This window comes from Plecotus auritus (assembly GCF_963455305.1).
Source record: "Plecotus auritus genome assembly, chromosome: 4".
NCBI classification, from domain to species: domain Eukaryota; kingdom Metazoa; phylum Chordata; class Mammalia; order Chiroptera; family Vespertilionidae; genus Plecotus; species Plecotus auritus.
The window spans coordinates 101,696,063-101,707,714 of record NC_137775.1 but is presented as its reverse complement, the minus strand read 5'-3'; the positions used below and the strand labels follow the sequence as shown (position 1 = coordinate 101,707,714).

Genomic DNA, 11,652 nt, shown 5'->3' with positions numbered 1-11,652 from the left:
GTTGTGGGTTTGATCCCCAGTAGGGGGTGTGCAGGAGACAGCTGATCAATGATTCTCTCTCATCATTGATGTTTCTATGTCTCTTTCTCTCCCTTCCTCTCTGAAATCAATTAAAAATATATTTAGAAAAAAACAAAACAAAAGAAGAAGTTCTGAGAAAATGCGTCTCAATCTCTTGGAGGTTTATGTTCAAGAAGATGGCAGTAGCCCAGGCTCTCAAGAAGCCATGTGGCAGGCGAAGCCCAGAAAAAAACGGAAACTGAGTAAGTGGTTTTGCAACATCTTGGATGGTTGCTAGGTTTGTGCACTTCAGACAGTTCATGCCAGAGTGTGTGTGCGTGGCTGTGCCGCGCGGGGCGGTGGCGCGAAGCCAGGACCCTCCAGTCCGTAGGCCGAGGCGAGGCCGGTGGAGGTGCCAAGGCCCGGCTGGGAGGAGGACACAGGCTTCACCCTCAGCTCAGTGCCCAGCCCCTGCCTGTTCTCTCCCAGCAGGAGGCCACCCCCCTTGCCACTCCCTAGTTTTCTTCTCTGGCAGCAACCGAAGCAGCTGCTGAGCCAGCTCCGTTTTCGGGAAGTCAGATGACCTTTCCCCTCTCCCGGCTCACTGCCTCTGCTGCCCGAAGGTGGACACCATGGGCTCACTCAGGGCTCTGCTTTGCCTGCTGTCCCTGTACCCAGGTAGGAGTCAGGGAGCCAAGGAGCGGGGCGGGGCGGGAGGGGTCCTTGGGTGAGGCCACCGTGCCGCCCCCTCCCCACCCCCATGGGTGTCCATGCTGGAAACAGTCCCTTTTGCTTTCCTTTTCTGCCCAGCCTTTGGGATCGTGCCTTCCTCTTTCTCCATTTCTGTGTCTTGTCCCCTTCCTACAGGCTTGGCTGCAGCTGCACCCTCCTGTCCGCAGAACGTGAACATCTCTGGGGGCAATTTCACCCTCAGCCACGGCTGGGCCCCTGGGAGTGTCCTCGTCTACTCCTGCCCTCTGGGCCGGTACCCAGTCCCCACGTCCAGGCTGTGCCTGAGCAGCGGCCGCTGGCAGACACCGCAATCCACCCGGCTGACAAAGGCGGTCTGCAAACGTGAGGCTCCTGAGCTCGCCCAGGGCACCCTGCACTCGGGGAACCTCTACTGAGGATTTGCTCCGCGTGGGTCTTAGCCGGCCTGAGTGGCATGGGAGGGACAAAGCCTTTTCCGTAGGGCTTCACAAATAGCGGGATCACCACTCCCCTAGCAGGGTATTGGAGGCAAGCTTTAAAAAAGATTTTAAAAAAATATTTTTTTTATTGATTTCAGAGAGGAAGGGAGAGGGAGAGAGATAGAAACATCAATGATGAGAGAGAATCATTGATTGGCTGCCTCCTGCACGCCCCCACTGGGGATCGAGCTCACAACCTGGGCATGTGCCCTTGACCGGAATCGAACCCAAGTCCATAGGCCAACACTCTATCCACTGAGTCAAACCAGCTAAGGCGAGGCAGGCTTTGATGGAGATTGTGGGGTGCTACAGGCCAGGACGCTTTCCAAAATACTTAACAGTTGACCGCATTGTACTTCCCACTCCTGGGAGACAGGGACCCTGGGGGAGTGGGGGAGGCAGCTGAGAGAAGTGGCTTTTATCAGTGTTTCGGGTTGAATGGTGTGAGACCACCAGCAGCAGCAGCAATTGCACAGGCACCAACCTAATCTGCAGCCACGGGCTATCCCCATGCATCCGGGGAACGCCACCACTTGGTGCCAGCCCAGGTGCTCCCGGTTCCTCCCCACATCCCCATCCCCCCTCTCTCTGCAGCTGTTCGCTGTCCAGCTCCAGTTTCCTTTGAGAATGGCATGTACACCCCTCGGCTGGGGTCCCACCCCGTGGGCGGCAACCTGAGCTTTGAGTGTGAGGATGGCTTTGTGCTGCGGGGCTCACCTGTGAGGCAGTGTCGCCCCAATGGCATGTGGGATGGGGAGACGGCCATGTGTGACAATGGCGGTGAGTGCCTGGCTGATGGCCGCATGGGTCTGGGGCCTTCCAGGGAGCCTCTGTGGGACAGGGCCTGGTGTTCCGAGGGTCAAAGTAATATTCCTGGATTTTGGTCAATTGAGATCGGCAGGCCCCCCCACATCACCGGCCTGGAGGGAGCCTGGGCCAAGGCAGCTGGTTCCAAGCTTCAGCTCTGGCATACAGGCTCCACACTCTGTCCAGCTTTCCCAGACGCCTCAAAGCCTGCTTGGTGTTCAGACCCCATAGGGCTGAGGACGGACGATAGGCGGAGAGTGTCGTGCCGACGTGGCTTGCCTCTGGAACCGGGTTGGGTTCCAAGCTTGCCTTTGACCTTGACAGACTTGGGGCAGGTTATGTATCCTCTCTATGCCTCAGTTTTCCCATCTGTAAAATGGGTTTGTAAGGGTGCTGGCTGTCCTCGTTTCCCAGGTGAAAGCTGAGAGGAGACGGGGTGTCGTGTGGATGGGGTCAGCTGACGTTAGTGTGCGTCTAGAAAGCCTCAGGGTCTGGTAGTGCCTCGTACCCCACGTCACGGTTATTACTGTCCCAGGGCACGCAGAGGCCTCTGCTCGACAGAGTGGCGCTCCCGGGCGTCCTGGAGCCACATTTGCCTGTGGGATTTGGGAGCTTCCTGGGCCATAGTTCTGGGCGCAGAGTTCAGAAGACAATCCATGAGATGGCAGGGCCGTTCCCGCACCCGTGGCCCCGCTGTCAGCTAGGCGCATGCCCTGGACTCTGCCAAGTAGCCATTCATTCAAACACAAGTATAATCTATTTGAAAATCGAGGCAAAATCTACCTGCAGAAAAGTCTACAAATCTTAAGTTGCAGCCTGATGAATTTTTACACACCTGTCACCCATGTAACCACCACCGGAGAGAGGACACGCCTGCATCCCAGGAGGCCCGCCCTCCTGCGCCGGGACCGCTCCCGCTCGCTTTCAGGGTTAGGCGAGCCTGTCCTCAGCCTGGAGGAGGGTGTCACATAGGTGGCCAGGTCGTGACTGCATCCTGGTGCTGGGCCTCGGGTCACTTCCAGTTTGCGGCCATGAGTGGCGCTCCGTGAGCGTTCCTGTGCCTCAGTGCATGCACATGTTCTCTTGAGCGTGTGGTCTGGGAGCAGCATGACCGTCCAGGCGGCAGGGGCAGGAGTTTCACTGACATCCTGTGATGCCGCGGGGTGGGTGGGCCACACCCTGCCTGACACTTGGAATCGCCCACCCCTTTAGTGCTGGCTCAAGCAGCTGAGGCAGAGCGCGTCCCCCCTGAGAGGGGCTTCTCTGCTGGCACTGCCCCGGGTTCTGGGGTGGATGCAGCCCGAGTCCCGGGGGGCCTGGGAGGCTTCGCTGGCACCCAAGGCCACTGAGCTCAAACATCTGGCCCTCCTGAAGGCTCCCATCCACACCCACCGGGAGACCACGGCTGCTGAAGAGGCTCCGGGGAGCGGGGGTGCACGGGAGGGAGAGGGCAGTGAGCGGGGCCAGGCCGCGCAGGAGGGTCTCTGCTTACTCCCTCTCCCTCTGCTCCCTCGCAGCCGGCCACTGCCCCAGCCCAGGCATCCCCGTGGGCTCGGTGCGGACGGGATCCCGATTTGGCCTTGGGGACAAGGTCAGCTACCGCTGCTCCTCGAATCTGGTGCTGACAGGGTCGGCAGAGCGGGAATGCCAGGGCAGTGGGGTCTGGAGCGGGACCGAGCCCATCTGCCGCCGTGAGTAGCTGCCCTGCCCCTCCCGAGACTCTTGGGCACCGGCCCCCATGCTGACCCCAGTGGCTCTTCCCACAGAACCCTACTCTTATGACTTTCCTGAGGACGTGGCCCCTGCGCTGGGCACCTCTTTGTCCCACCTGCTTGGATCCACCAATCCCACCCAGAAGAAGAAGGGTGAGTGCTGGTGGCGGACAGCAGGCGGCTGGGCAGGCTGCTCGGGGCTCGGCCTCCACTGGGCGCAGCAGGGCTAAGCTGACAGCAGGGGAGGCCTGAGCCCCTTGGCAAGAGAGCAGGTCGTGGGTAGAAATGAGCGCCCCCCTCCATATTTCTCCCAGAAAGCGTGGGCCGGAAAATCCAAATCCAGCGATCTGGTCACCTGAACCTCTACCTGCTCCTGGACGCCTCTCAGAGCGTGAAGGAAGAAGACTTCCGCATCTTCAAGGACAGCGCCACCCTCATGGTGGACAGGGTCAGGGGCCAGACGTGTACAGAACTTCCCTGCTCAGACCCCCTCACAGCCCACCTCCTTCAAGGAGTCTTGCCCATGCCATGAGGAATCATGGGTTCAATTTATAGGGTCACATTTTTTGTTCCACAAACACCTACTATGTATCAGGCACCTTGGTGGGTGCTGGGTGCTGTGCTGGGGAACACCAAAGATGAACAACACGAGGTCCCCGTTTCCAGGAGTTCATCTTCTAGAACAGGGGTCTTCCCAGAGAGGTGCACCAGATAACCCACTGGGAGTGGCAGAAAAATACTGGTATACCTGTTGAATAATTTTAATTTAAATCAATAACTTAATATTTAATAATTTGAAAACATTTCAATATTTTGTGTGTTTACAGTGATACACGGTATGAACATGAGTATAGTTTACAAGCACATATACCTCTATTGGGGATGTGCTCCAAGTCCCTGCAATGAGATACACAAACAGAAGCATTTGGAAGCCATGGTTTAGAGTCATTGCCCACACTTTGCTTGGTATTTATGCTTCTCACAGTAGTTTATATAGATATATGTTTTTTCTCCCCGCTACACTTTAGAGAAAGAGTTTCTATGTTCCTTAGAGTCTCTCTTAGGACCTAAACTTAAGTCACTTACTAAGCCACAAGACTGCAAAATATGACCATTGGGTGCCTCAGGGTTGCACCAACAGGTTCCAATCCTCCCTCCACCTCTTACTAGTGGTGTGACCCCAGGAAGGCAACAAGCCTCAGTTTCCTCGTGTGTAAAGTAGGGACCTTCGTGCTCCCTCACCGAGTTTCTGTGAAAATTAAATGAGGCCAGTAGCTCAGCTGGTTGGCACATCATCCCAATACCCAAGGTTGCAGGCTGGGTCTCCAGGCAGGGCGCAGACAGGAGTCAGCCGATGAATGTAGAAATGGGTGGGACACAAGTCAACCTCTCCCCTCCCCTCTGTCTCTAAAATAAAAAAATAAAAAAGATGAAAGAGGAGCGAGCCCATCAAAGAGAGCAGATGGTCAGCAAACACCGGTTTCAGAGCTCTTCCTAGCAGCAGTGTCTTCCCCCGTATGATTTTGATTGATGTCAGAGAGGAAGGGAGAAGGAGAGAGACATCAATGATGAGAGAATCATTGATCAGCTGCCTCCTGCCTCTCACTTCCCTTCACAGATCTTCAGCTTTGAGATCAATGTGAGTGTTGCCATCATCACCTTTGCGTCAGAGCCCAAAATCATCCTGTCTGTCCTGCATGACAATTCCCGGGATGTGACCGAAGTGATCTACAGTCTGGACAACATCAACTATGAAGGTGTGGTGTCACCCAACGAAGGTGGAAGCGGGAGGGGTGGTCTGCAGCAGACCGATCAGGACAAGTTAGAGAGAGGGGTCTCTTGGTGGCAACCAAGTCTCAGGGCTCCAGGGCTCTGCTTCCTCAGACTCAGGTGGGGGTCCCAGCCCCGCCAGCCCCTGCCTTCCTCCAGTGTGCTGCACAGCCAGGGCGGCGCGCAGGCCTGGTCCCCTGATGCCAGAGCCACACGCCTGGTTTTCGCGGCTCAGTGCTCGTCTCCCAGGTCGTGGTAAACTCCCTCAGGGTAGGCCGCAGACGCTAATAACAGCCAAGTGTGCATCTGGAAACCCCATCTTTGCATCTGGGGACTTCAGCGTGGCCGTGGGTTGAGGTTATGCAATGAGCACTTCTAGGGGAATGGCTCTGAATGCCTGGGCAGGCAATGGTGCCAGAGCTCTGCCTGGGATCCAGGGTCTGAATTTATCAACAAGCGGATAATTTATCTTCAGCTGGTGGGGAAATAGGGTGATTTTCTTCTCCCCTTCGCTTTGCATATTGCAGACCATGAAAATGGAACCGGGACCAACATCTACAAGGCACTAGACAGTGTCTACATCATGATGAATAACCAAATGCAGCGCCTGGGCATGAGCACCGCGGCCTGGGAGGAAATCCGACACGCCATCATCCTTCTGACAGATGGTGGGTGCCATTGTCTCTGTGGGGGTCATCGTCTCTGTAGGGGTCACCGTCTCTGTGGGGGTCACTGTCTCTGTGGGGATCGTCGACTCTGTGGGGGTCATCGTCTCTGTGGGTGCCATTGTCTCTGTGGGGGTTACCATCTCCGTGGGGGTCACTGTCTCTGTGGGGGTCACCGTCTCTGTGGGGGTCACCGTCTCCGTGGGGGTCACCGTCTCTGTGGGTGCCATCATCACTGTGGGGGTCACCGTCTCTGTGGGGGTCACCGTCTCCGTGGGGGTCACCGTCTCTGTGGGGGTCACCGTCTCCGTGGGGGTCACCGTCTCTGTGGGGGTCACCGTCTCTGTGGGGGTCACCGTCTTTATGGGGGTCACCGTCTCTGTGGGGGTCACTGTCTCTGTGGGGGTCACCGTCTTTATGGGGGTCACCGTCTCCGTGGGGGTCACTGTCTCTGTGGGGGTCACCGTCTCCGTGGGGGTCACCGTCTCTGTGGGTGCCATCATCACTGTGGGGGTCACCGTCTCTGTGGGGGTCACCGTCTCTGTGGGGGTCACCGTCTCTGTGGGGGTCATCGTCTCTGGCACAGTAGCAGGAGCATCATGGAGGGTCATAGACCTGCATGCTGATTCTCCCTGGGCCACTTGGGCCTGTTTCTTACTTATCAAGTAGAAATAGTGACAACAGTGATGACGAGGACAACAGTGATGAAAACATTAGCTGCCTTCCATTCCTTGCACAATTTTTGTGGAGAGAAACTTAAGTCGTTTGCGTAAAGGTGCTCCGTGATTATAAATGCTAGTTATTATCACTACCTGGAGGTCACCTCGTGTGCGCTGGATGGGGCGGCTCTGGACCGTGAAGGCCAGGCGCCTCGGAAGGCGACTCTGCCGTGGATCTGGGCTCTGCCATCGAGCTCTTGATTTTGCCCACATTTTGCCACCCATCAGGACTGTGCTCTTGTCTATGAAATGAGGGTACCCACACCTCCTGGGGCTTCGTGAGAATTAAAGGAGATTAAAGTAAACGAAGCTCGTGGCCCAGTGCCTGCGACACAGCCTTTCAGTAAAACTCGGTAGAAGTGCAGGTGCTGCGGGTCCCAGGTGAATGCCTCCCCATGCCTCCTGGGCCACCGGGGTCCTGATAGATCCATCCGACGAGCAATTCTTTCCCTCCCTGTTCTAGGAAAGTCCAATATCGGGGGCTCTCCCAAGCCAGCTGTTGACAATATCAAAGAGATCTTGAACATCAACCAGAGGAGGAGCGACTACCTGGGTGAGCCCCCACCCCTGCCCCCAGCTGTACTGCCCCCCAGGGGCACGAGGCCCACAGCCTGGGTCCCAGCATCTTTCTGTGGAGCCCCCCGCCCCCCGTCATTCTGTGTGAAGGTGGCGAGTGTCCACCGTGGTGTCATCTTCCGTTAGCTGTGGCTGGCGGCAGTTTCTTCACTTGTTAGAGGGGGACCTCTAGGCCGACAGGGGCAAATGCTCAGGCACAGAGAAACTGTGTGTTGGGGTCGCCATCTTCCTTCTCCTCCTCCTCCTTTCCCACACTCTATGTTGCATGAGCTTCTCCAGGAGGAAGAGGGGGGGCTGCTGGGGACTGTCCCTGGCGCGTCCCTGGGTGTAGTGCAGATAAGCCAGGGAAGCGTTGGCAGCTGCAGGCGCTAACGGACAACTCCTCAGGTTCAGACGAAATACAAATTGCACTGACCTTTGACCACAAAAGAATTCAGAGAGAAGCGCTCCAGATAAGGGAAGGCCTTGAGCCTCCAACGCCTCCTTCCCCTGTCCCCGGCAGCGTGCCTCGCCTGACCTGGCCCTTAGTGGAGACAGATTCCTCTTTAAAACTCTGGCCAGGGAAGGCAGAGCCCAAACCCCACGCCTCACGCCTTAGCACCGCTGGGCCAGGGTGAAATGCTCAAAGCACTTCACTAAAAAGAAGCAGGAGCTGAAGGGAAAGAGAGAACTCGTGGGGCGTAGGCGGGGCTGAGAGCAGGTGCTGCCAGAGGGGGACCCTCTCCCGGTCTGAGCATCGCCTCCCCCCCCCCCCCCCCCACGCTGCATCGCCCTCTGGGAGCAGAGGGCCAGGAAGGCGCAAAGCGAGAAGCATGGGAGGAGTGGGGGGGGCGGTGGTTCCAGAGGCGGTTCTCGGGAAGGGAGGGCTCCAGGCCGGGCCTCTGTGTGCGGAGGGGAGGAGGCCCGGCCGGTGCTTCGCCTCCAGGCCGGCCCTGGCTCCTGTTTACCTAGTCGCGTGAAGGACTGCGAGGGCCGCCAGGACGAGGCGCTGTTCTAAGGGTGAACGGAACACGTGCCTCTGGCAGGCAGCACTCCGGAGGAGACAGTGCGTTGGTTTGCCAGGACAGGTGCAACCAAGTATACAGACCTGAGGGCTTAAAACAACAGGAACGCGTTTGGAGCCTGGGAGTCCAAACGCAAGGTGTCCGCAGGCCAGGCTCCTCCGGGGCACCAGGAGGGTCCTTCCTTGCCTCCCAGCTTCCAGGGGCCCAGGGCCCTGGGCTGGGGCAGGGTAACCGATCTCTGCTCTGTCTTCACATCCCCTTCGCTCTTCTTACAAGGACCCAGCATCAGATCAGGGCCCACTCTAATCCAGCGCAACCCCATCTTAACTAGATCACATCTCTAAAGACCTTATTTCCTGACGAGGTCACACTCAAGTCCTGGGAGTTAGGACTTAAGCATATCCTTTTGGGGGACACAGTTTTACCCACGGTGGGCATTAAACAAGAGAAATAAGGAAGCCACAGGGCACGGTAGCTGGTGACAGGTGCTAAGGTACAGTGGTGGCAGGGCACGGAGTGCCTGGGGCACTGCGCCTTCAGACAGTAGGCGGGAAGGACGGCTGAGTAGTGATGTTTGAGTCAAGGCTTAAAAAGGTAAGGAAATGAGCCAAGTGGGAAATCCGGGGCGAAGTGGGCCAGGGGGAGGCACGGCCTACGCAGAGGCTGCGGCGGGAGAGCCTGCAGCGTGAGGGCTTCACGGAGGCCCTGTGGCTGGATGGGCTGGCGGGCTAGCCGTGGAAAGAAATGCAGTCAGACAGGGCAGGGGCGGAGGGGGGTCATGTAGGGCTTTGCAGGACAGTGAGCTCTGAATGCAGCCTCCTGCCTCGCAGGTGGCTCCCAGCCACAGATCCTGGTGATTTCTTCCCCCCATCAGACATCTACGCCATCGGGGTGGGCAAGCTGGATGTGGACTGGCGAGAACTGAACGAGCTGGCCTCTAAGAAGGATGGCGAGAGGCACGCCTTCATCCTGCAGGACGCAAAGGCTCTGCGCCAGGTCTTTGAGCACATGCTGGGTGAGTGACTCCTTCACCACCCCGCCCCCCGCAGGAAGGGGGGGCGGGGAGGAGCGGGGGGGGGGGGGGCTGGGGGGAACGGCGTGGGAGGCGGCTGGGAACCTGCTCACAGTGCCCCTCCCCTGTCTCCTGCCCCATCCGCTCCTCACACCCACAGATGTCTCCCAGCTTGTGGACACCATATGTGGGGTGGGGAACATGTCAGCTAATGCCTCTGCCCAGGAGAGGACACCTTGGCATGTCACTATCAAGGTAGGGGAAGGAGGGCTGAGGCTGGGACCGCACAGGTGAAAGCGCCGTGGGCGAGGGTCCCTGAAGACCCCCTGCTCCCCTGTAGCCCAAGAGCCGGGAGACCTGCCGGGGGGCCCTCATCTCGGACCAGTGGGTCCTGACAGCCGCTCACTGCTTCCGCTACGCTGACCAGGACCGTTCCCTGTGGAGGGTCACCGTGGGTACGGAAGGGCCTGCCCCTGTCCCAAGCCCCTGCCCCTTCAGGAGCCCTGGCCCAGCCTAACCTGCCACACTGTTCCCAGGGGATCCCAACTCCCACTTGGGCAAAGAGTTCCAAATAGAGCAGGTGGTGATCTCCAGCGGCTTCAACATCTCTGCCAAGAGGCAGCAGGGCATCCTGGAGTTCTTCGGGGACGACATCGCCCTGCTGAAGCTGGCCCAGAGAGTGAAGGTGTCCACCCATGCCAGGTGCTGGCCTTGGGGCAGAGCTCCGGGAGCCCTGGGGGGGCACCAAGCACGGGCCTGTGTGACCCCTGCTTCTCCCCAGGCCCATCTGCCTTCCCTGCACGGTGGGGGCCAACCTGGCCCTGCGGAGACCCCCGGGCAGCACCTGCCGGGACCACGGTGAGTGCTGGGGCTTCAGGTGTGAGGAGCTGGGGCCAGGGCTTGGGGGTGATGACATGAGCTGTGCTCCAGTCCCCAAGTCAGGAGCCTGGGTCCGAGTGAAGGGGCCAGCACGAGCGCCTCTCTCCTTGCCTGTAGAGAATGAACTTCTGAACAAGCTGAGTGTTCCTGCTCATTTTGTGGCCTTGAATGGGGGCACACTGAACATTAACCTCAAGACAGGGACGGAGGTGAGCAGCTCAGGTGTGGGCTGGGGGGCGGGTCCCCCGGGGTCACCCAGAATGTCTGTCTGCCCCTGCAACTTTGGCTGCTTTCTCCATCTGAGAGAGGCGCCCTGGCTGCTCACCCAGCCTTCTCTCTCGCTCCACTCCTACTGCAGTGGACAAGCTGTATTGAGGTCGTTTCCCAAGACAAAACCGCGTTCCCCAACTTGACAAATGTCAGAGAGGTAGTGACAGACCAGTTCCTATGCAGTGGCACGGAGAATGATGACCATCCCTGCAGGGGTGAGCTCCCCCCCCCCGCCCCCGGCATTCTTGCAGGCAGGCCCCAGGGCCCTGTGGCCAGTATGCGGCCAGGACGGCGCACTGCCCTGCTGATGCGAGCAGAGCAGTGTGAGTCAGCGCCATCGCCTCTGTCCCTTCTTTCTGCAGGAGAATCTGGAGGCGCGGTTTTCCTTGAGCGGAGATTCAGGTTTTTTCAGGTGAGGAGAGAGGGGAGAAGCTCGTGGGACTGGGTTACAGGATCTGGGCCTCGTGGGGGGGACAGGGAGGCCTTTGCAGGAGCCAGGAGGATGGGCTTGGAGCTAGGCCCGTGGCTGCCTCCTGTCCATTCTCTCTTCCAGGTGGGCCTCGTGAGCTGGGGTCTCTACAACCCCTGTGGCAGTTCCAGTGGAAACTCCCGTAAGAAAGCCCCCAGAGGCAAGGTCCCCCCACCCCGCGACTTCCACATCAGCCTCTTCCGCCTGCAGCCCTGGCTGAGGCAGCACCTGGGGGGCGTGCTGCACTTCCTGCCCCTCTAGTCGTGCCCACTGGCCCTTTGTGTCCTCTTCCAAGCCTCCTTTGCGTCTCTGCCTTCAGACCCCGTGACCCTCCTCACTCCTCGCCTAGGCAGTGCCCACCCACCCTCGGCTTTACCCACTCACTCTCCTTTCACTTTCACGTGGAATTTCCCAGTTTTAGACATTAATAAAAATCTGATTTCCACATTGTCTGTGCCTCTGCCTGGGGGCGGGGAAGGCAGGAGTGATTCCAGGAACCGTAGGAGCAGGTCAGAGACCTTGCTGGACAAACAGGGACTCTGCTCCGCACCGGGTCAACAGGGGGGCGGTCTGGGCTCT

At 58.5% G+C, this 11,652-nt stretch overlaps 1 protein-coding gene across 4 annotated transcripts; it reads left to right on the top strand.

Annotated features, from left to right (window-relative positions):
* The first annotated feature begins 325 nt into the window (after positions 1 to 325).
* On the top strand, positions 326 to 11,523 carry C2 (complement C2). 4 transcript variants are annotated; one of them, XM_080663521.1, is made up of 18 exons: positions 326 to 678; positions 868 to 1,074; positions 1,785 to 1,970; positions 3,515 to 3,688; positions 3,764 to 3,862; positions 4,024 to 4,157; positions 5,328 to 5,466; positions 6,007 to 6,147; positions 7,327 to 7,416; positions 9,318 to 9,458; positions 9,616 to 9,710; positions 9,796 to 9,910; positions 9,992 to 10,157; positions 10,237 to 10,313; positions 10,452 to 10,543; positions 10,693 to 10,819; positions 10,967 to 11,016; positions 11,158 to 11,523. In XM_080663521.1, exons 1-18 carry the CDS (start codon positions 633 to 635, stop codon positions 11,332 to 11,334), a joined length of 2,256 nt encoding a protein of 751 aa, XP_080519647.1. In that variant the 5' UTR covers positions 326 to 632; the 3' UTR covers positions 11,335 to 11,523. The 4 variants fall into 4 exon arrangements, with proteins under 4 accessions (XP_080519647.1, XP_080519649.1, XP_080519648.1 ...); XM_080663522.1 differs by having other exon boundaries at positions 531 to 678; positions 4,024 to 4,148; XM_080663523.1 differs by lacking the exon at positions 1,785 to 1,970 and having other exon boundaries at positions 412 to 678.
* The last annotated feature ends 129 nt before the right edge of the window (positions 11,524 to 11,652 follow it).

What these genes read in the sequence shown, in the direction of transcription:
- C2 (XM_080663521.1), top strand. Translation starts at nt 633, where the DNA reads ATGGGCTCACTCAGGGCTCTGCTTTGCCTGCTGTCCCTGTACCCAG. An exon ending in CCTGCTGTCCCTGTACCCAG is followed by an intron (nt 679 to 867) that starts GTAGGAGTCAGG and finishes CCCTTCCTACAG; the next exon opens with GCTTGGCTGCAGCTGCACCC. An exon ending in GGTCTTTGAGCACATGCTGG is followed by an intron (nt 9,459 to 9,615) that starts GTGAGTGACTCC and finishes TCACACCCACAG; the next exon opens with ATGTCTCCCAGCTTGTGGAC.